A 25191-nucleotide genomic window follows, 5' to 3' on the forward strand; every position below is an offset into this window, starting at 1 on the left:
TCCTCTTTAACAATGTTTTCTTTGTTCTTTGTGTAAATGCTCTATTAACCCTTACCAGCTCGTCATCCCCACCCCACCCCTCTTGTTCCAAATTGTGCGCAAGTGCACGCACTCTAGAACCAAAACTAAAACGTATTAGTGGGGAATCGACCGGGAAGTTTATATTTGCTATAAAAGGCCTTTGTGTTACGGATTTTTGACTATCTAACGGGTTCACACAAAGGGTTAATTTCTCATTGCAAAAGGGGATAATCCAATATTTTTCTCCTTTGTTATTAAGAGTGTGAGTGAGTTGATATGCTGTACAACCGACAATGCCAGGGCTCTTAAAGAAACGGAGAAAATCGCCCATTAATAATAAGACAATAAAAATTTAGAAAACAATAGTCATTATCATCATTATGGCTCCTGATTTCGCGTGTGACTCGCATGGATAACGCGCGTTGTTGCGTGTAATTACCCGTCAATCTTTGCAACCGGTTCGTCTGCGCACATGAATGGAGGTAAGTGTAGTAACTCTGCAATTTTCGCGTTTATATTCTCTCTGCCGGCTCTCGTTTAGTAGTTTTGAATACACAGGTAAGCTTAAGTTACCTATTTTATCTTTCAGTATACAAGTTGCTTCACAATAGTGAGTTACTATGCTAGCAGAGCTGCACGAGAATGCGGCGGAGCTGAAGACAGCCAAAGCGAACCGGTAAGCGTGAATTTAATCTTCTTGTTAAGCAATCCTTTTAGAACTCTTGTTTTTACACTGAGTGTTTATAGTTTTCTCTATGCTATGACGGGATATTAATAGTTGCGAGGTATTAATTTCGAACAGAAGGAACAAGTCACCATGCCCCAGCGTGATCAGTCGATGACAATCTATCATTGGAAATCCAATCGATTAATCGATAACAATCGATGACAATCAGTTAATTGATATCGGGCAATCTATAACCAATCGATAATCATAAGCTTGAGTCCTCTAATTGCTGTTGATAGTTTCCATGTGACCTCATGGTGGCCATATTGGTGGGAGTTAACTTCTATTTTTATGCAAACTACTGAACAAATTTTCTTTTGTTTTGTACACCAACATGGTGGCAATGCAAACCACCTATTGATTGCCAATGATTGCTGTTGATTATTATTGACTATCTTTTGTTGTCAAACTTTTTGTTTCGATCAATAATATTGGTAGTTTTTTTCTGCTCATGGTTGCATTTGTGTCTGGTGACTTTTGCCCTGGCTTTTGCTTAATTAACCTGGGAAGTATGTGTCAAGTTATTTTGACCATCTACCAGGTTGTAGTTAAAGGGTATCACGATTTCCCATTTGCTGTTGAAGTTGGCGAGTGATTCTTTACTCAGAAGAAGAAAGGAAATTGGGAGAATGCATTGAAAGTGATCGATGAGATGTACCGTTTTTCTAGCAATGGATGACAACCAATGGCAATTAGAAAAAAAATTGCACATTGGTTGGTCATTGATTTCCAATATCAATCGATTATTGTTATTGGTGGTCATCAATTGCCATTGATTGTTATTGATTATCGATCTCACAGATTGATCACGCTGGGACTATACGTAATCCGCTGGTGTCAATCTCGACCCAGAAACCTTGGGCTCTTTAGCGAGCAGTTGGTCATCAGGCGAGTCTCTGCGAAATAAAAAATAAATAATTTTTTTGATTGGCTGCCCAGTGATGGCTTTGCATTGTGGCAGTAATCTTGTGGTAAAAAATTTCAGTACCTCAAGAGTCTCCTGGCTACCAACCACTGGCCAAAGAAACTTAGGACTCTTGGAACGAGATTGACATGGTACGCTGTATGACCGATCTACACACTGTAGACAGTCTACAGTCTGCAGAAAGCAGACCACAGACTGTAATCTGTAGATGGGTTTTATACGGAGCTGGTACTGACACTGAATTACCCTGGGCATTGTATCTTCCTTTGGAGATATTTAAGCTTATATGAACTACTTTAACTTAAATTTTTCTAGGGGCTTTTATGAACTGGCAACAATAAGTGAGTTCAGGGTTTCAACGGACATCACAAAAATGCATGCTTCGACTGGGCATGGGTCGGGATAAAAAACACTTTTTCCCAGCATGAACACATTTGCGAGAAGGCAGTTTCTGTCAAATTTCTTTAAAGTTTCCGTGTTTAGCAAGAGCAAGAAATGAGTGATAAAAGCAATTTTTAGCTTAAACTATGAGATTGCTCTAGATTTGATTTGGGCACCACTGTTGTCTTGGATAATGACCACTCATATTTTTAAAGCAATGGACGTTTTCATGCAGACCCTGTAGCTCAGAGAATCATTCTTGAAATCAGCTTTTGCTCCAGACTTGAAATTGCATGGCATTCTTTAAGATAGCAAGCAATGTTAACCTCAAATGTCTGTTGTAGTTTTGGGTTCTGAAGAACACTAAAATGTGTGGAAAGTGATTAAATCAAGTTTACAACCAGCCAATTTGTATGTTGTTGTTAACTTGTAATCTTTGTGGAACCAACAGTAGAAGAAGATCTAGTGCTGAAATGAGAGCCCTGTCTTGATTGCAATGCACAGCACAAACTACAGCTACTAATACTAGTCCTGTTCTTAAAATTTATAATTTCCCCAAAGGATTTCTGTCCATCTATAGTCAACAGTTGTAAAACTCTTCCACTTATTATGGACGATAGAGATTTGGAAACTAAAACTAAAAAGTGAGGTAGAATAATGAGGCAACCAAGATATTGTGACAACAACAGGATTATTTTATGAAGAAGATAAAACATTTAAGAGATTTAACTGTGCATTCTGGGTGTCATGGTTTTGTGAGCCTTATGTGCAAACAACTGAAACAGGTCTGCGCCATTTGCGTTGACTGTAAATTAATTCCACACAAGACTTGGAACTTTGTCACTTACTAGTAAAATTCTTTAATTTTCAATTTAATAAAATTGGCAATCATAATAAACTTAGAAACCGTACAAATTTTTCACCCTCTACATCACTGGAGAGAACATCTCAAGTATTTTTAGTTACTGAAAATCATTGATATTCATGAGTCCATGCAATGTGTAGTACTAGTACTCTAAGACAAGCTAAGTATCTGAATTTCTTTTGAATGTCTTTGCTTCTGGCTTCCTGATTCATGCCCAGGGTCATGTGTTTTTGTGATTGTCCGCTGAAACTCTGAACTCTCTAATACTGATAAATTTGTTTATATGTTTTTGTATGCAAATTTTCAAAATTGTTACATTTAATTTTTGGGTGGGAAGGGTGGGGGAGGGGTGCTATTCTTAATGTGCAACCAGGCACCATTTCATAGGGGAATCAGTGTTACTGGCACTGAGAAACGAGATCTCTTTTCTCACCTTACTGAAAAAATCAATTCAATTTTCTGTTTATCTTTCAACCGAGCTCAAAGAACAGTGCTTCATGACTAAAAGACGTTTACTTGTTTGTGAAAAGGATGACACAGGGCCTGATTAAATGTGGTAACAGGGTGATTGACTTGCCTGTGAAGATCACTTATTAGCTTATTTCAAATTTCAACTTTCTAGGTACATATGCTTATACAACAACCCTAGTTTACCAGGCATTTGATTGACTTGCATGTATTAGTGATAAATATTTTTAACATCCCTTGCTAATTACTTTTCTCTTGTCAATTTTCTAAGTACATGTATTATCAAGATCAAAAGGGATGGTAGTTACTGCCAGATTGTACGACTGAGATGTGGACCAGATTCCAAGTGATAACTTCCCTCTGGAATCGATTACAATCTGATCAGTTAAGGAGGATCATGAAATCTCTGACAGACAGTCGCTGGTCCTGGCCATTGTATCAGCCCTTATCTTCATCTCACTCTCTTGGTTGGAAACATCTCTTTTCAAGGTGAACTTCCTGTAAGTCCAAGCTAGTAAAGGGGTATCTTAGACCAGTAGGCAATACCTGGGAAATTCCAAAATGGCTCAATAATGTAGTGCAAACCTAAAACACCATATGGAAAAAGATGGTGGCTGTACATTTTACCACAATACCTTAAGAACCTAACACGGCCATTAAGAACATAGAAAGCCTTTTTTTTGCAAATTTTATTCCTGTGCTAACAACTTTGTGTATGCAAGATTTGAAGTTTATAGAACTTTTCTGTGCATTTTTGTAAGCATTTTTGCTTAGAATTTATGGGTTAGTGTACCAGTCGCTATCTTTTTGGATACAGTGGATTGCAGCACCTTCACACTACAAACTTAAGTTTGCGAACTTTGATTTCTTAACAGAACAACATGTAGTCCCTAAATTTTGCCAACCTTTTCTGACTTTCTGAAGTTGGCAAATTTGTATTTTAGGAGCAAGCAATTGTTACATGTATAGTTGCACAGTTTACTTTAAACACCTGAGAGAAGGATTTGGAAAGAATTGGCATTAAACTCGGGAGATTGTGGAGGTTTGTAGTGTGAAAGTACAGGGTTGCCTAGAGCCTCTAGAGTCTGCCATCAGTTTCCAGCACTTATACTTAAATACTGGATCAATACTACCACTCTTTAATAGTTGATACAACAATAATGCTATCAAAATGTTAAAAAAATGCATAATTATTCATGAACATTAAGTTATAGTTGGTTTCTTGATTTGTACATTACCACAGCAACAATATAACCAGTTAAACCTGGCCCTAAATTTTGCTTTACTTGATTGGAACTTGGAAATGAGGATGCTGCTCCCCAAATTTTCTTGCTGAAGGATTGCAATCAGTGTGTCAAGTTGGAACTTTTTGCACTTTGGAATTTGTTCACTATGAACTCATTGATTTCCTCTGTTTAAGTAGCCCAGTGTTCCTTGGAAGTTGTTCTTTTGATTTACAGTATTGAAAACCTGTCTTTTTCTTCTAACGACCACAAACTGCCACTTTGAAAATTCACGCACGAGAGACACAGCAGCCATTTTGAATTGAAATAGGACCTTCCATGCGAATAAAGCCGGCTGACATCTCGTCAACCAGTCGTGATGAACTTGACCCAACTTTGTGTAAATTCTACAATTCCCAAAGCTCCCGATTTACGGACTTACGTACAACATGGTAGCATAATGGCTATGCCTTCCCAGAAGGCAGTAGCCACAAAAATGGGAGTCACCAAGCTGTTTCTTTTAGTTACATGATTGTATATTTACTTGAAACTAAGTTCAGACATTTTTTTTTACAACTTTTATAGTTGCTATGGTAACCAAAAAGTTGACAAAACTATTATAACTTTTTCTCCAATTTTTAGGCATTTATTTGGTACCATCATTATAGTATCCTCTGATGAAAGGTGGTAGTTACGATTGATCAGATTATAACTGAGGGAAGTACTAGGAACTGGAGGATTGAGCAGGGCAAAAAACTTCCACTCGTCCGCCCGTCAGAGACGAGTACCCTCGTATCTCGGACGAATGGATTTCCTAAAGCACTTGTCCTACGGGACGAGTAGAGTTTGCCTAAAAAAAGATGTTCTTTTCTACTGAGGTCTGAGTTCCCAAGCATTTTGGACATTGTAAACTAGCCTGAGTTTCGCGAAGTTTGGTTTCTTTTCACGGCAACTTTCCCGTTTTCGCTTCTGTTTTCCGAGAATATCTTGTTCTGTTGTTTCGACGAAGACTGGGATCCACATACCATATATGGGAATGACGACCTTGTTTGAGACATGGTGAACGATGCGATTACCGTTATGGCAAGTTTTGTGATTACACTCTGTTTTTTTATAAGAACGTCTAATTTTGGAGCTGAGGCTGAACGTTCTTACATTTTTTGCGATTTGAGGCTGCAAATCAGTCTTCTTAAGATGTTGTTAAATTACATGGTATACACTTCATGTATTTCAGTAAATCAATGCGGACATGACCAGGAAACCTATCAAAGTACATTGCCTGCTGAGATATGGTATCAAGAACTGCTGATTATGACAAACCGAGACGTGTCTCACCATTGTTAATGTTATACAAAACATGCCCTAAGTATTTTGGTTAATTTACATTTGTTACCTTGATTTTATACAGCTATTTCAATTAACGTTGTCGGATCAAAATAAAGCTAAAAGACAAGACCGCAATGTTTTGTGGGATTATTTTTTTTATGAATAATTTCATCAAAATCATCCCTGCACGTGCAGGTCATTGTACTGCTAATTACAACCTATTGTTTTCTCCAGGCATGACTGATTTTGATGAATTTATTCATAAAAATCCCACGTAAACTTTCGGTCTTGTCTTTTAGCTTCATGCCTTGAACCGACAACGTTAGTTGAAATGACTGTATACAGATTAGCAAAGTAAAAACGTTCTTAATCGACTCTCAGCCTGAGGAATGTTCTTAATACGTTCTTAAAATTTTGGTTAATCTCAGCCTCAACGTTCTTATAAAAAAGGTTCTTATAAAAAAAAAGAGTGTATTAAAGAAGTAATAAAACCTGTGAAAAAATATGAAGAAATAGAATTCGAAAATTCCAACCAACATGGAAAAAAGAATTTCCCTGGGTTAAAATTTAGGCGGAGAAGAATGAAATGTTCTGCATTGTGTGCTGCAGGTATCCAACAGTAGCCAATAAAGCGAACCGGCCTTATGTTGGCATCAATGGAGCATCTGCCACTGATTTTCACCGTGATTCTCTTGTGAGTCACGAGCAGAGCCATTCTTATTACTTTTGTTTTCAACGAGCTAAAAGTAAAGAAAAACCAGAGCAGGTGCCGCTACAGTGAATAAGCCGTAAAATCGACGAGGAGTCAAAGGAGTCATCTTAGATCGCAGTTTTAATGCCTCATAGATGTCCTGCATTTTCTCAAGTCGTGCATAAAGAACGTGAGTGATCCCCGATGTGTCTGTATGAAATGGTGTTGTATCGAAAAGTGCACAGAACAAAATAAATTGAAATAACTGTTAAAATAAATATTCGAGATTTGGTACAAAACAGATTATACAATTTCTATGTTTTTTTAATGACATTTTGTCATTCACTTTAATAATTATTTCGGACTAGTAAATTTAACTTTTGGACAACCAAATTCTGAAAATTACTCGTCCAATGGACAAGTGGAATATAAAAAAAGTTTTTTGCCCTGTTGAGGATTATTAAATTTTCACGAATTAGGATCCCATATTATTTTGTGGTCTTGTTGCATACGCTGTATATGCAAATCTGTTATCTGATAACATTAACTGAAATGGTTGTATTTAGTGTGTATAGCATAAACATTCCAGCATCTATTTTAAGTTTTGGTATGGTGTACACTGTGGGTATGTCCAGAAATGCACACGACTCAACAGTGCACAGAACAAAGGGTCAAAGGGTTTGATGAATAGACAAGGTCTAGATTTCATAATTATGAATGAGCTGAGTACAAAAGGGTACAGTGGAAGCGATGAAAATATTAATGAAAAATTAGAAAAGTAGTAAATCTTCCAAAATTACTATTATGTGCATTTCTGGACATCAGTGCTCCTACGGCCAATGTTGGTGTTGAATTTCCATATTGTTTAGAAGCCACTTAGTTTTCCTTTAATTGTAAGGTTTTTGTCTCATTCAACCACAAGATGCCACCAGAATAGACAGTGCAGTTTTTTTTTTTATTTCACTGAAGGCCCCAATAAGAAATTCAGGTGGTTCTGAACAATTTGAAAGTTCAAGTTCCAATCATTACATACGATATTTTCAGTTTCAACCATTCAATTGTATCCCTCATTACATCAGTGGGCGGGAATTCATTTTACGATATAATTCTCATTGCAGATAAGTTGATATTTGTTGTTCGCTCTTAGAGTGTATGGTATATCATTGTAACTAATGCACAGGGTTGTCAGGGCTTGGAGAGAGGGATATGTGACTTGGTCTTAAATCCAAATTTTTCAAATAATCTCCATTTGGCTTGCACTCAAAGTCGAGGAATTGGCTCATTTCTCGTTTAACTTTAGCAAAGAAATCACTTATAAAATCAACTCTGCCAAAAACAGCTGTTTTGGAACAATTCAGATTTGAAGGTCAAATTGTCACTTATGCCTCCTCCGGAAAACCCTTTAGTTGTTAAGAGTGACTATCCGTAAGAATCTCATATTCAATTTTGATCTAAAAAAATAGATTTTGCTGATAACTCTTCCATCAACTTCTCTTGACAAGTAGGTAACATATATGAAACACGAACGGAGAAATTTAATTTTCTTAAAATTTTGTCATTCGAATTTTGCACACCCTGGGCTGTGCTCAAAACCCACATGCGAGATTGTGAGTTTTGGAAGAATTGCAGCTGTTAGTTCTGGAGAATACAGATCATTCAAAACCTCCTAATTCGCTAGTTATAGATGATGAACCTTCACGTTTACAATGTGATGAATTGCAATCATAAGCTTTAATTACTGTAACAAATCTGAGGGCACAAAGTTTATCTACTTTGAGCACTTATTGCAACATACGATTTAGCCCAAGCTCGAAGGAATAAATTGCAAAAGTGGCTCGTACTCATAGGTTCTTCTATAGAAAATCTGCTAAAACATTATTGCAATATACTTTCTGTTCCACAAGTGAATGGTGAAAGTTGTGGCATTCTACTAACACGGCTATATGTCCATCAAACATGTCATCTCAGAAATGAGATAACTGTTGCTTTGAAGTTCCTCCACAAAGCAAGATGAAGCATTTCTTACCAATTTGAGCATAACAAAAACCCTGGAAGAGTTTCATTAAAGCTGTCAGGTAACGAGAGAAGGCCATCAAATTGAAGCGAATTCATTGTCTATCGTGTGTTTTTTTGAGCCAATAAACGAACTGGTCAGTGGCTGAAAAAACATGGTGGACAGTAAATTCACTTCAATGTGATGGACTTATCTCGTTACATGACAGCTTTGATGAAACTCTTCCAGCGTTTTTATTACAATCAAATTGGTAAGAGCTGTTCAGTCTTGCTTCGCAGAGAAATTTCAAAGCAATGGTTATCTCATTTCCTGGTTTGTTGCTAACATTTGATGACATGGTCAATGGAAATATGGCGGTGTTAGTTGAATTTCTTAATTTTCATCTCATTTGTGGAACAGAAACAGGATTGCGGCCAAATGTTTAACAGATTTTCATAGATGATGGATGGAGAACCTGTGAGTATGAGCCACTTTTGCAATTTATTCCTTTGAATCTGATTTAAAATGCATGTTCTGATAAGTGCTCAAAGTAGATAAACAATGTGCTCTCAGATTTATTACGGTAATAATTAAAGCTTATGATTGCAATTCATCACATCATAAATGTGAAGGGTCATCATTTATAACTACTGAATTAGGTTTTGAATGATCTGTATTCTCCAGAGCTAAAAGCTGCAAGTCTTCCGACATTCACGATCTCGCCAGTTGTTTTTGAGAACAGCCCGGGGTGCGAAGAGTTCAGAAAATTTTAAGAAAATTAAATTCTCTGTTATTTCATATTTGTCACCTTACTGAGAGAAGTTGACGGAAGAGTTATCAATGGAATCTATTTTTTTTAGATCAAAATTGAAAATTGTAAACATTTGAAAAAGTAAGCTGTTCTCATCTTCTAGTTAAACTCTGTATTTCCGCAAGGTATAAAATAGCCATATTTTCACTAACATCCAACTGTAATGTATTGTGCTACTAATAAAAAAAATGGTATGCAATGTGCTGAGTTTTTGGGTGTGGATCTTACATTTTGACTTGAATTTGAATGAATACCCAGAGATGGAATATATTACTGAAAATGAGATGCAATTGACGTAATGAATACGGAGACATTAATATGCATGAGTGATGACGTCAAAAAGCATTTGCATTCATGAATATTCAATGGAATTAGACTCAGAATCAGATTAAGGTTTAAACTTGACCCTGATACCGATTCCCAATCTGATTCTGAGTAGACTCAGATTCAGAATCGATATCAGAATCAAGTTTGGACCTTATTCTGATTCTGAATCTGAGTCTAATGCCATCGAATATTCATGAATGCAAATGAGTTTTAGCGTCATCACGCATTAATAATTTATGTGGATGTTAATCATGAATTTTAATTCATTCTGTCATCATGCATATTGAATGACAATTCCAGTTTAATATATTCCAGAAATCACAGTACAGTAACCAACACCAGCTATTAAACACTTCGTAGTTTTTATTCATTTTCCCTGTTTACATGGTACCTTCCTTTTTTAAACTTTCATATACTAAAATTAAAATAGAAATACCAATATACAAAATGACATTTTTAAATATTAGAGACAGGTTCACAAACAAATTTCCCACATTGAAAATTAGCAAAATTATAAAATTTCAGCAATCAAATCCCATGAAATACAATAGGCTGTATCATAACATCACCCTAACACTATACACCCTGGCTTTTGGCGTAATTTTCATCCCAATATTATACACTCCTTTCTGGCTTCATTTTCATCCTAATACTGTCCACTTTGGTTTTTGGCTTAATTTTCATCCTTATGCTATACAATATGGTTTTCGGCTTAATTTTCATTCTAATACTATACAAGTCGGCTTTTAGCTTAATTTTCCTTCTAATGCTATACGATTTGGTTTTCGGCTTAATTTTCATCCTAATGCTATACACTTTGGTTTTCAACTTAATTTTCATTTTAATGCTATACGATTTGGTTTTCGGCTTTATTTTCATCCTAATGCTCTTAACTTTGGCTTAAGAACTTTATAATTAATACTATAGACTGGTTTTTGGCTTAATTTTCATCCTAATACTATACACTTTGATTTTGGCCTAATTTCAATCCAAATCCGATACATTTTGATTGTCTAATTTTCATCCTAATGCTATACACTTAGATTTTCGGCCTTATTTTCGTAATAATACTATACACTCTGATTTGGCCTAATTTCAATCCTTACACTAAACATTTTGATTTTGCCTAATTTTCATCTCAATGCTATACACTTTGAATTTTGGCCTAATTTCAAACCTTACTCTATACACTCTGGCTTTTGGCTAATTTTCATTCTAATGCTATACAATTGGTTTTCGGCTTAATTTTCATCCAAATAATATACACTTTGGTTTTCGGCTTAATTTTCATCCTAATATTATACACCTTGGTTTCGCCTTGATTTTCATCTTGATGCTATACACTTTGGTTTTTGGCTTAATATTCACTCTAATGCTATTTGTCGGCCTCATTTTCATTCTAATGCTATACACTTTGGTTTTCGGTTTGATTTACATCCTAAAACTATACACTTTGGTTTTCGGCTTAATTGTCATCTTAGTAATATACACTTTGATTTTTGGCCTAATTTCAATCCTAATATGACACACTCTGATTTTGGCCTAATTTTCATCCTAATACTATAGACTTTGATTTTCAGCCTAATTGTCATCCTGATACTATAGACCATGGTTTTTGGTCTAATTTTCATCCTAATACTATACACTTTGATTTTTGGCCTAATTTCAATCCTAGTACAACATTACGATACATTTTGATTTTGGTCTAATTTTCAACCTAATACAATACACTTTGATTTTTGGCCTAATTTTCATCCTAACACTACACAATTTGATTTTTGGCCTAATTTTCATCCTAATACTATACACTTTGATTTTTAGCCTCATTTCAATCCTAATACTATACACTCTGATTTTGGTCTAATTTCAATCCTAATACTATACACTTTGATTTTTGGCCTAATGTTAATCCTTATACAACTATACATTTTGATTTTGGTCTAACTTTCACCCTAATGAAATACACTTTGATTTTCGGCCTTATTTTCATCCTAATACTACACACTTTGATTTTTGGCCTTATTTCAATCCTAATACTATACACTCTGATTTTGGTCTAATTTCAATCCTAATACTATACACTTTGATTTTTGGCCTAATGTTAATCCTTCTACAACTATACATTTTGATTTTGGTCTAACTTTCACCCTAATGAAATACACTTTGATTTTCGGCCTTATTTTCATCCTAATACTACACACTTTGATTTTTGGCCTTATTTTAATCCTAATACTATTCACTCTGATTTTGGTCTAATTTTCATCCTAATACTATAGACTATGGTTTTTGGTCTAACTTCACCCTAATGCTATACACTTTGATTTTCGGCCTAATTTTCATCCTATTGTTTTTGGCTTAATTTCAATCCTAATACTATACACTTTGAGTTTTGGCCTAATTTTCGTCCTAATACTATGGGCTCTGTTTTTTGTTCGAATTTTCATCGTAATTCTATACACCCTGATTTTGGCTTAATTTTCATCCTAATACCATAGAGTATGATTGTGGTTTTCGGCTTAATTTTAATGCTAATGCTTTACTATTTGGTTTTTGGCTTTATTTTCATCCTAATACTATACACTTTCCTTTTCGGCCTCATTTTTATCCTAATACTATAGACTGTGATTTGTGACCTATTTTTTACGTTAATACTATACACTCTAGTTCTCAGTCTAATTTTCATCGTAATACTGTACACTCTGGTTTTTGGCTTAATTTTCATCCAATTCTATACACTAAAGGTTTTCAGCTTAATTTAAATCCTAATACTATACACTATGATTTTGGCATAATTTTTATCCTAATACTATACACTCTGGATCGTGACCTATTTGTTATGTTAATCTCAGTCTAATTTTCATCCTAATACAACGACTCTGGTTTTCGGCTTATTTTCATCCTACTACTGTACACAGTGGTTTTCGACTTCATTTTCATCCTAATACTATACACTAATTGGTTTTTGGCTTAATTTTCATTCTAATGCTATACGATTTGGTTTTCGGCTTAATATTCATTCTAAAACTATACACCTTGGTTTCTGGCTTAATTTTCATCCTATTACTAGACACTTTAATTTTTTGCCTAATTTCAATCCTTATACTATAGACTATGGTTTTTGGCCTAATTTTCATCCCAATACAATACAATTATTTTTTCAATCCTAATATGACATGATTGTATACACTTTGATTTTTGCCCAATTTTCATCATAATACTATACACTTTGGTTTTTGGCTTAATTTTCATCGCAATACTATACACTTTGGCTTTCACGTGAATTTTCATCTTAATGCTATACGATTTGGTCTTGGGCTAAATTTTCATCCTAATACTACACACTTTCATTTTCGGCTTAATTTTCCTCCTAATGCTATACACTTTAGTTTTCGGCTTAATTTTTGATTCTAATGTTATATACTTTGGTTTTCAGCTTAATTTTCATGCTAATGCAGCTATACAATTTGGTTTATGGCTTAATTTTCATCCTAATACTATACACTTTGATTTTCGGCTAAATTTTAATCCTAATACTATACACTATGGTTTTTGGCTTAATTTTCCTCCTAATGCAATACAGTTTGGTTTGTGGCTTAATAATTTTTATTCTAATGGTATACACTTTCAGAGGAAGTTTTATCTGGTAATCTCCATTGAGTGAAAGTTTCCTGTACTCAATTACTGTGGTTTCCTTTTTCTTTTGTAATAAATTTCTGTTGAGAATTATTGCTACCTTGAGATCATTCTCAACTTTTGCATACCAAAACTTCAATAAATGCCATTAAGTCTTCAGAATGCCAAAATTAAAAAAAAAACAAACAAACAAGACGAAGACAACCAAAGTAAAAGTTGGTCTTTTGTCTGATAATAATGGATGCAGACGTGGGACAGCAGAACTTTATTTGGAAATGCAGCTACCGTACAAAGAAAGTGTTTGATTACAAATCCCCATTCTCACAGCACAAGTTAACCATGAAATATCACGAAACAAAAGCAATTTCAAGTTTTGCCTGTGCCGACCAGGCCCTTACAAATCTGCATGCAAGTTGAATGGTCAGTAGACATAAAACAGTCTCTAGTAAAAACTTTCGGTCTAATTGTGTTCACATAGCTGGGGGAGTTACATATAACCATGCACTTTCTTTGTTAATATAGCTGCATGCCTAAATTAAAAGGAGAAGCGTTGTCAGTCTCAAATCCAAAAACAACCCATTTCAAATAATTTTCTGGTTCGTCCATTACACAATATTGTCCAAAGCTCAATTCAATAATTGTTCAAACAAAATTTGTCCAACCCACAATTTACATCTATATGCAATTTAGCTGTTGAGATTGCAGTACAAAATTTGAACTGATATCTCAATGTGCTTGCACATTTCCACAACACTGCTCCTTTTAATGTTTGGTTCACTAAATATTGACAGAACAAAACAAAAGATTATCTACACTGTCCAGCTGGTCACCACTTGAGCAGTGCACATCTTCCATCATCCCATCGTGCCTCTGATCCTGTAATATAAATGAGCAGATGTTAAATTTGACACAGCTGTTGTTTTATAGATAGCTAGACGATTTTATTAGGATAAAACAAAAACCAAGGCACACAAATCACAGGGTTATGCTGATCTATTACAGAAGAACAAACCTCACCCAATTTGAAAATTTATTTTGTTCTTTAACCCCTTCAAATGAAACAATCAACAAAAATCTAATGCAGCTTTACTAAAAACACCAAATTCTTCCCAGATAAAGCCCTACAGTTAGAATTTCTCATATAGCGACCACCTCTCATAAGCGGCCTTGACAAAATTCGGAGGTGATGCCACTATAGTTTTTCATTGTCTTGTGACCTCTTGTAAGCGACCACTTGACACATGTTCTGATCTCCACGTTTTATAACGAAAAATGCATGTGAAGTCCGCGCTTTGGTTTAATCTTTCAAGGGGTTGTGCAGTTCATCATTTCAAAATCCTCAAAATCCTTTTTTTGTGCAGTCGAGTGATCTTTGGACGATGTTTTTAATTTTGATTTGGAGAAGGAGAGAAAGAGCATGAGAACTCACCAAATTTGCCAAAAGATTATGACATACTGAGCGAGCGAGCCATCGATTGATAGAGTAATCAAGAGAGCAAGTGAATTTTCCTCACATTACGATAACTTGTCATTGCGGCCATGCAGGCATTCACAAGTTAAACAAGACTCTTAGAACGGACAGGGGTGCCCTGCTACAAACTTTCCTCGTTCAAATCAAAATTAATTAATTGTAATTACATTCTTTTTTAGGTACAAAAAAAATTGTTGTTGTTGTTGCAACTGAAGATAATCACCTTAATTTGTGTTCATGTTATCTTGAATTCATCTGGACTGATGTGCTTTAATTCTATAACAGATGAATTGTGTAGAGCATTCTGCAAGATGAAGAAAAATGTTTGTTAGTGAACTGCTATCATGCCTGATAGTATGTGATTCAAGAGAATCTGAAAACATAGCTAATTTAATTTAGAGTTGAGCCAGCCTGATCCAGGTGTTTAGATTGTAGGGAGTATGGAAGAGGAGGGAGTGAAAACATGTCAGCAAGAACAAGATGATATGTAAAAGGTATATTCTGTGGTTTGTCATAAATTACACCCACAGACAAAGTGAAAAAGTTCCGGAAGACTTGGAGGGTTAGTAAATCAAGTCTTAAATATGACATGGGCGTAGCTTATTCCTTCAATTCATAGATCTTTCCAAAGTTGTTTGGTTGTGTAAATTTCATACAAATTGGCAAAATACTGTTCTTATTACATCTTGTGTCATATGGCACTACTGGGCATTCAAGAGTTAATAACGAGGCGAACTCATTCCTGACACAGCCACTTGCTTACACCTGTATATACGACACGTGTAGAAAAATATTTTAGTGATGTCAGCCAATTTCTAGACTACAGGACCCAGTTGTTCAAAGCCTGATTAAGCTAACCCTAGATAAAAGAGAGCTTTGATTCGAGTTTAATTACTAAACAATAAAGATTTTTCAAAAAGATTTTTGTTTCTCAGTTTTGACATTGAATTTTCTTTACCAGTAGCTTAAAATTAGATTTTAAAAACATTTTTAACAAGTAAGCTGGAAACCTCGGTTAACTTTTAATCGGGGATTAGCGTTTATCGGCTTTTGAACAACCCGGCCCAGGTGTATACAGCTGTAGTGACAGTTCCACACCCACTGTTGACACACTTAATCCATTAATGGCTGCCCAAGTTTTCAGTTGTTCACTAACTAAATTAGCAATTGGCAATAAACAACCTCATGTGCAGTACCAACAGACAAGTTATAGTCTAAAAAAGCCTAATTTAAGGATGGTGCCTACTTTTGTTACTGCGCATACGTTCTGCCCTTCACGAGATACTCGGGCTTCCTATTGGTGGTGCCTACTGATACAGGGATATTTTTGCATGGTTCAAAACTATGCAGAAAAAGCAGAACTTAGCAAGTGTTCTTGGTATCCAAAAAGAAAATTTGGGGTAACCATGTATTTTTCAGAGATAACAATTAAAGCTTCAATTTGGAAAAAACACCATACATTGCTTTGTATTTTACTGTTTTTTAGAATTATTGTTGCTTTATAACTCTAAAAAACACGTGGTTACCCCCAATTTTCTTTTTGGATTCCAACAGCCCTTGCTAAAATCTGCTTTTTCCGCATAGTCATAAAATGCGCAAAAATACTTTGGTAATAGTTAAAATAGGTCATTTTCACGATGATGTCGTTTGACTTACAACTGCCAGAATTCATTTCATTAATTTTTTAACTTGTGAATGCATGCATGCACAATGAACGAGTTATCGCAACATGGGGAAATGTCACTCACTCGGTCGTTCCATTGGTCACTCATTAGGCTCCTAGAAATATTCGAACATCACCAAGAAAGTCAGCGGCTAAAATAATGAATTGAGATGTCCGCTTGCTTGTCAGCTTGATAAAAAAAAACAATTTGTCCTCAAAACACAATTTCTTTGCTGTTAATTCTCGGATTTCTGCTGTTGAAACTGTCGAGTATTCCTTAGCAGTTGTTCTTTTGATTTACTGTTTCGCAAAAAGTGTGTTTTCCTTCTGAAAACACAAAATTTACATATCAGCCCTTGTGGTGTCCATTTTGATGATATTTGATCTTTACACTTGTATAGACAAAAGCTTTACTTTCTAGGCCCCCTCTAAGACCTATAAATATAAGTACGACTGCTGCAAAGGAGACTAGGTAATTAGGGGTGCTTACCATTCCAGTTGGAAAATCAAAATGGTATGCATCATTCCATTTACTTCTGAAATTATGGGCTTCTGGTCAAAGTGATGCATTTTTATTACTCGTTTTGAGATTTCCAGCTGATGTTCAAACATTTTGCATGTTATCCATTTTCTGTTAAGACAAACTAAATCATTTCGTATTTATGCTGTCTGGGTGGTTTGTGTAAATGGTAAGCACCCTATGCAATTAACCTAACATAAACAAATGCGTCTTTGCGACAGGATCAAATTTGCCCATGAGACAAGACGATCAAATTTCAGTGCAATTTTACTTCAAGTAATTTGATCATTAGAAATTCTAACTTATTTTAGACCAAAGGATTGCTGTTTTTTGAAGCTGTACGTTGTCTATTTTACTTCACATGGGGTTGTTTATTACCAATTTGCTAATTTGGTGAATTTCTTGAAAACTATTGTTACAAATATGCTTGTTCAGGTTAATTCATTGCCACTACCGACTACAGACTACAGTCTGTGGTCTGCTTTCTATAGATTGTAGTCTACAGTCTGTAAAATCGGTCATGCAGCGTACCATGTCAATCTCGTACCAGTAGTCCTCAGTTTCTTTGGCCAGTGGTTGGTCGCCAGGAGACTCTGAGATATGAAATTTTATACTGCAGAATTTCTGCCACAAAACAATGCAAAGCCATCACTGGGCAGGCAATTAAAAAATTGTTATTATTTTTTATTTCCCAGAGTCACTCCTGGCGACCAGCCGCTGGCTAAAGAGCCCAAGGTTTCTTCCCCTTGATTAATTTCTAACAATTGATGGCACTCTTGCAAAGCACAATCCACCCAATTTTGTTGCTACGGTCCACGACTAGCCACAAAAAACATCTTCAAAAATAATGGTTCTCATTCACAGGACACGGGCACTTTGTTTACAATTTTGGTTCACAAATATGGTGGGGTAGCAACCGTAGTCAAGGATTTGATCATGTGAGTAAAAACCATATATAAGTGGATTGCATTGCCGCCATGTTGGTGCCAAAACAATAAAAAAAAATAAAATAAAATAAAATAAAACAAAAAATTAAAAAAAAAGATGTTGGTGCCAAAACAAAAGAAAATTTGCTCACATAGTTTGCATAAAAATGGCAGTTAACTCCCAGAGAAGAAAAATCTTATTGTTTCTATCCACCAACATGGCCGCCATGACGTCACATGCAATCAACCTATTGAGTGACTGGTACCTTCTTTTAGTAATTAATAGCTCGCAAAACTATAAACTCTTGAAAGTAAAAAGGAGAGAAAAGGATTGCTTAGCAAGTTTAGATTAGACTTAGATTCACGCTCACCGGTTCGCTTTGGTTGTCTTCAGCTCAGCTCCGCTGCATTCTCGTACATTTCTGATCTTGTGAACTGAAAGACAAACTAGGTGACTTAAGCTTACCTGTAGATATGCAAAACTACTAAACAATAGCTGGCAGAGAATATAAACGCGAAAATTGCGGCGTTAGTTCACTTACCTTCTTTCACGTGCGCCGAGAACCGGTTACAAACGATTGATGGGTAATCTTAAGCTAAAGTACTTCATGTAAGCTTTTGATCACTATGGCGCCCAAAAATGGTTACGATTTTCCTCACTACTGCGTTTGGTTCCTGCCTCCCCAAGAAGTCTACCCTGCGAGCAGAGTCTCTTCGATCTTCCTAGAAGAAGTCACGGGAGCTTGGCCATTAAACTAGGTTCACGTGACAAACATCCTGCACACTGCCAGGATTTGAAGACTTTGAATGTCTATGAGCAAAACATTCTATGGGACAGTTCAGTGAAAAGTAAACTTTATGTGAGTCAGTTAAAAATGTATCTTGATACAGTCTTCAAGGGCTTTTTTTGTCCTCTATTAATGTTCTAATTGTCTTCAGGAAAGGCTGACCAATCGGAATCCATTGTCTGTGCATATATTTTTAGGTCTTACCCAGGGGGGCCAAGAAAGAAAGGCTTTTTTTCCTTCGCACAAAAGATCAAGTTACTTGTCCGAGTACATGCCCGTAAAGTGCAAGTTTTTTTTATCATTCATTCAACTTTACTGTGCATGTAAGCCATGTGATGCTCCTCAAAAAAAAGGACAAATTTAACCCTTTTATTATATCTCTCAGTCAGAACGCGCGGTGTGATTGGTCAATTTTGTGGGCCGTATTTCACTGTACGGCCCTCTAGTTTCCTTTCCCGCGCGCCCGATTAACGTCAGAGATTTAATACATATTTTACTAACCTTGCTTTCTCGGTCCGTACTGTAAGTTACGGACGGATCTTCATTTTTTCCGTTTTTTTTTTTTTGCTCCGCTCGCGTCGCACTTGGGCAATAAATCAACAGGGAAAAACTCGGTCCGTAATAACTTACAGTACAGACCTCGAACTCGGTTAGTAAGAGGTACTTAACCTTATCGTATCTTCAACGGGAAATGGGAAGAATTCTGCTCACGTCGACTTTGAACGTTTAATTTTTTTGATATTTTAAAAAAACACTACAAAACATCGTGACTTTATTGGAAAAAAATTGGGTGTGCAAAGCTACTAAATGCGATGTTGCCTTGAAATCAATGTTTTAAAAGCAGGATTATAGGAAAATAGGAGCATTTTTTTTTAAAATTAACCTTCTTGTGGTAACGTTCGTGTTTTTCTATTAGTTTTAACAACTTTTTGTTCAATTATCCTGTTTTTCTGAATTTTTGAGGAAATCCAGAAATCCAAGATGGCGGCCGTTAGGAAACGGTTTTGAAAAGTACAAACAATATAAAATGTTGGTCTATCTAAAACAAAAACAGTAGAATTTTAAATGAATAATATCATCAGGAAATCCATTAGTAGAATATTTTACGTCATCCTCTCTTGTTTACGTGAATTGCAACATAAAGTTATTTGAAATTCAACATGGCGACCAATTTTTTATGTCAGTTTTTTGTGAGTTGATAGTAAATACAAATTAGGTGTTTCCACATAAAGATGATGTTTAGTTAAGAAATACTTTTTTGGCTTTGGCAAGCAAAATTTCACATTCAAATCAAGGGATTTGAGACTATTTCTTCCGCTTATTTTATTCAAATTATTTATTTTAGTAAAATGAGTTAAGTGACCATAAATTTCGACATATCATACCTATCGTAGTGAGATTAATTAAAAATATAAAAAAGAACAGTATTGAAACTAGTGGAGGGGAAGGGAGACAATGTTATTGTTGTCACTCCGTGATTGGCTATTTTTGAAGTCAGCCAATCCCGATTTACCGAATGTCCCCCCCGTTCCCTGTATCTCTGAGAGTAGGTGAGTGATAGAAGTTCGCTACTTAAGCCGTGAACTGCCAAAATCCTTGACCGTGAATAATGAATACGGACAAAAGTTGTAACTTTTTTGGTCTTATCTTATCTAGTAGAATCCACTCCTTCTTAATTAATATGAAGTGTTTGCTTACGTGCGTTTTGGCGGCGGTTGTTTGCTATTATAATTTTCTGTTTCCTTTAACTGGAGATATGATCAGATTTCGTTTAGATTTACGGTTGAAATGAAGTAAAGCGCTCTGTCTAAGAGATTTGATCAAAGATGTTTTAGCACCGCGATAAGGGAAGCAGAGTCACTGACTGCTTTCAAACGTGGACTGTCAAAAACCATTTTATGATCGTTTAGTTCTATTTTTAACTTTTGTGTATATATGTTTTCATTTCTTGTTTCTATGATTAGGTTTTTATTTGTTCTTGGTAATTTCTTAGAGGACCCTTTTGTAAACCACTTTTTGTGACGTTGGCATTCCTCATTAAAGATTACTCTCAGCACTGCTTGTAACATTTTATGGGACATGTATTTCAATTTAACCATATCCGCGTAAAAAAGTAAGTTTTTTGTTTTGTTCGTGAATACACAATTTTGTTTCGTGATTTCCTCCTCGAAGGACCTCGCGATAGCACTTTTGAAAAAGGTTGCTGGGCTATCGCGGCGATCTGCAGTTGATCTTATTTAAATTGATTTGCGTAAATTAGGTTTTGTGGTAATAAAGGATGTTATCAGACAACACAACGCGTATAATCTTAAACATTGTTATACAAACCTGCAACCTTTTTTTAGTTTTAGAAACCAATTCTCCGTAGACCCAATGCTACGAGTTTTAAAAGCAGCGACCTTTGAAAAGCGAAGCGAGCGGAACATCGAAAGATGAATTCGAAAGATGAAATAACGCGTTCTAAAAACAAACCGTCTTAGACTGTGACCTATCAAAGTCATTATCAGAAAATACTCAAAAGTAAATATTGCGTGAAAATTAGTGCGCGTACAAATATTTTGGCCTGAAAGGCTGCGCACCTTTCAAAGTTAGTGACACTTAACTCAAAACAAAGTTTTAATTTCGACGGTATCAAACTTTTTAATCATAAGCAAAGACGTCTTATTAAAAAAGGCTTTTAAACGCACCTCTGGCACCTGTCTAAACAAATTAGTATCTGGGGTACAAACACCCCCGAGTGTTGCCAAGAAATGTAATACCCTTGAGCTAAGTACATAGAAGTCCTTATTTGCTTCCAACACGTTGCGCGTATTCCGTTGGTCAAGGCCACATAACGAAAATAGCTACCACAAATATAAATTGTTGCAAAAACAGTTTATCAGATATTCCCCATTTGAGCAAATATGCAAAGTTTGTAATGGAGGCAAAATATTTCAGTCTGTGCATAACTGCGACTGTTTAGCTTCTTCAGTTTGTCTCACAAAAACAAACTCTGCTTCCCAAAGAATCGCTCATGTAAAATAATCAAGATTTTGGTAAACATTTAATGACATTTCTATTTCTTTAATTACTGACCAATCTATCTATACAAATTGCGTTAGTTGAATCACAGAAAATTGAGAAAAGTTGATCTAGAACGCTCGGCGTTATTTTTGTGTTGTTCCCCCCATCGCCCCCAAATCAATCGTCTCGTTTCTCTTTTAATATCGCGCTTCAAAAATGCATAGACCAAAGGATTCACCGCCGAATTCCCAATCAAGAGAAAAGTGATAACTAGACCGGCCTTATCCTGAGGTAGTTTGTTACACGAAAAGGCAATACAGAGAAGTAAATAATTTACAACCACATAACACCCCAAGAAAAACATCACTATAGCGATTATGAATCCCGCTGTGTTGCGCCTCCTTGAACGCCTTCGTGGAAGAGAAACTTGGTTTGTCTGGTTGTGACTGAGCCGGCTCTCCTCAGCCTTCAAAGCAGAGTTCTGTTGCGCCTGTACGATAAGGATACGAACAACTGCATAAAAGAGCAAGATGCATGATAATATATCAAACGCCGAGACGCCGGTTAATCGTGTGGCTTTCCAAGCAGTGGGCGACTTCGTCACGTACATCCCCAGCACAAGAAACAAGGCAATCACAAAGGAGATGGACCAAGCTAGCATGATAGCTACTGTAGGCCGTCTTGAGGTCAAGAATGTGTGATATTTCAAAGGATAGACAATAGCGGAGTAACGATCCCACGTCAAAGCGCAAAGGTTCGTGACAGACGAGTGGAGGAAGAACCAGTAGAAGGCGATGTACACCCTTAAGTTACATGTCTTCCAAATGCTGCACAGATATCCCGAGGGAAAAACAGCGAAGCCCACGCTAAAGTCGGCTATTGCCAAGGAGAGCACAAACCGGTTGTCTGATACACGCAATCTGCGACTTCTAGATAAGAGAAAAATTACGAATCCGTTGCCTACTGCAGTTACAACGGAAAGAAACCAGCCCAAGAAATTCAGCCACCATTCCATTTGAACAAACTGTTTACGTCTGGCGGCGCTTTGGAAGTTCCTTCACTTTATAGATGTGAACATTACATTACGTCTTTGATTGATGAGTTTAAAATTAAGAACAATCCCGTCGAAAGCAATTTATCTTGTACGTTTACATACGCAGTCGGAAGCGAACAGTCAAATGTTCAGTTAACATCTTGTAAGTGATCGTTTGCTTTTAAAAAATAGACAGCATCATTTTCGTGTGGGAAAGTGTTTTCTCAAACTCGTTAATAATTCATCAACTTAAACAAGAAGCCGTCGGCAGCTTGCACTCGTGGCGCCTCAATTAGCATTGGTACTTGTACGTCTGTAGTTAGGTTTTAGCAAAAGGCGAAAAGCGGCTACATGATGGCAATCTGTGGTATGATATCTTAGTGCGGCAATATTGCTAGTTAAAAACGTAATAACTGGACAAACTTATGGAAAGTCCTCTATCATGGCTGGATCCCTGGGGGGGGAGGGAGGGGAGGGGAGGGAAGGGGAACTTCCATTCCGGGGATGCTAGTCAGAAATTTTAAAAGCAACCTTTTAGTCACAGAATATCGTTTTGTGGGCATGGATGAAATTCATTGTAACCCCTTTAAGGTACAAATACACAAACAAGTAATTTTTGTCATGCTTTAATATTGATGCCCTCAACAGGTACCAGGATAGATGCCAAAGGGATGCCATACCGTTAACTTTAACCAATTATAAAAGCACGTGTATTATTTATTTTAAATAAAATCTTTGACTGACGAAACTTTTATCGATTATTCTGTTTCTGGTAATTCATATTTACGTTTGGGAAACCAACCTATAAACGTTAAACATTGACACTTTGCATATTAAACCTACTTTAGATTTAATATAAGCTCGGTAGGCGAATTTTAGCAATTAATGCTTTAAACTATCAAGTCTCTTCAAATTTTGTGCATGCGTGTGCTTGAGGCAGGATGTTAATTACTATAGATTCCGGTGATTTTTTTTATATACATTTTCATTTCAATATACCAACATGACATATATTGCATTTCACCCAAACACACTCGGACATCTACACGTACTTTATGTTTTGTTACACTGATGGACATTCTAATAAAGCACGCGCTCACACGCGTAATGTGCCTATCAGCCATCCAACGTCTGATTTTGTTGCGGATTTGAGTGGAAAGTTTCCCGAACCCAATATCGCTTTTCATCTATCTCGACAAATAACGGGCTAAAGGCTCTTATTTTTAAAAAGCACACCCATCGCTTAATTGTAATTTTAAAAGTGTTTACACTGTGTGTTTATACAGTGATAAGTTAATAGGAGATATGGTAATAAGTGAATAGTAAAAAGCGGAACTTTTAGTTTAAGGTTTCTTTGATTCCAGAATTGTTTTGCTTTTTAAATGAAAGCTTGAAAGCCTGTTTTTCCAATTTTTGGCTTGTCTCAAAACAAAAAATCACATTACGAAAATAATTTCTAACAGCTAACAACAACAAAAAAAAAAACGACAGGCCTGTAAATCTATCCTTTCTTATCCAATTAAAATCTTTTATTGTGTTTTGCGTTGTTCGTCAACAAACTGTTTTCGACTTGCTATATTTATATTAGAAAAAATTATATTATTTCCGACATCATTATTTCACGGTTTTTGTAGTCTGAATTTATGGAAAGAACTACAGCGATTCCTTTTTCTATCTTTTAAGTTTTGGGCATTGCGTGCAGTAAAATGAATATTTTTTAATGGTTCAAGTGACGGTGCCATTTCTTGCTTTTAAGGCTCATTTCTTTTCGCAATGGGAAATGAGTTTGGCAAAAGCCGACCACACACATGTCTTTGTTAATAAACAAATTAGGAAACATCCAAGGGATTGCGGGAAAGACGCTTTTAATATCAAATGACATTCACTTATTCCAATTAGGTTAATTTACGTTCTCATTTAAGGACGGTGCCTACTAATACAGAAGTATTTTTTCACAGTTTATGGCTATGCGGTAAAAACAGATCTTAGTATGGGCTACTGGAATCTAGAAAGAAAATTGGGAGTAGCGGGGCATTTTAAGAGGTAATTAAGAGTGCCTGACTGTAACTTTCGAGAATCGCTGGCCAAGCTTGAAAAATCGAAACTCCTGATAATTTGCCTGAAGTTTACTTTTGGGGAACTATCTTCGAAAATATTATTTGAATGTTCTGGAAATTTATAGTTTTCGAGAATTTTGGAGAAAACGAAATTACTGGTTTTGCCTCATTAATTATGCAAAAATCTCACTCAAAATTAGCCAAGTTCAATACGCTTGTGTTGAAACAGTACGCAACGCTAGAAAACGAGGTCGGTTTTGAGTAAGAGCATTACTCACCAACTTTCTACCAATGGGACCTATATAAACTTTTGTAGAACTTTGGAGGGTCTTATGGCTC

The 25191-nt window shown here is 35.9% G+C and overlaps 1 protein-coding gene and 1 long non-coding RNA gene across 5 annotated transcripts; both read right to left on the reverse strand.

The window, feature by feature from the left end:
• Positions 1 to 10142: 10142 nt before the first annotated feature.
• On the reverse strand, positions 10143 to 19269 carry LOC146468610 (uncharacterized). Of its 4 annotated transcripts, none has more exons than XR_014867472.1 (5): positions 18514 to 19250; positions 18343 to 18406; positions 15086 to 15166; positions 10986 to 14267; positions 10143 to 10651 (listed from the first exon to the last, which is right to left on the reverse strand). It is a non-coding gene; the product is annotated as an uncharacterized LOC146468610 (long non-coding RNA). The 4 variants fall into 4 exon arrangements; XR_014867473.1 differs by lacking the exon at positions 10143 to 10651 and having other exon boundaries at positions 10694 to 12995; positions 13035 to 14267; positions 18514 to 19255; XR_014867470.1 differs by lacking the exon at positions 10143 to 10651 and having other exon boundaries at positions 10694 to 14267; positions 18514 to 19269.
• A 16-nt stretch (positions 19270 to 19285) lies between these two features.
• On the reverse strand, positions 19286 to 23235 carry LOC146468611 (octopamine receptor beta-2R-like). Its single transcript, XM_085124463.1, has one exon. The coding sequence runs from the start codon at positions 22775 to 22777 to the stop codon at positions 21866 to 21868; it is 912 nt and encodes a 303-aa protein (XP_084980589.1). The 5' UTR covers positions 22778 to 23235; the 3' UTR covers positions 19286 to 21865.
• Positions 23236 to 25191: the final 1956 nt, after the last annotated feature.

Source organism: Pavona decussata, unplaced genomic scaffold (genome assembly GCF_977016875.1).
Source record: "Pavona decussata unplaced genomic scaffold, jaPavDecu1.1 SCAFFOLD_130, whole genome shotgun sequence".
NCBI lineage: Eukaryota > Metazoa > Cnidaria > Anthozoa > Scleractinia > Agariciidae > Pavona > Pavona decussata.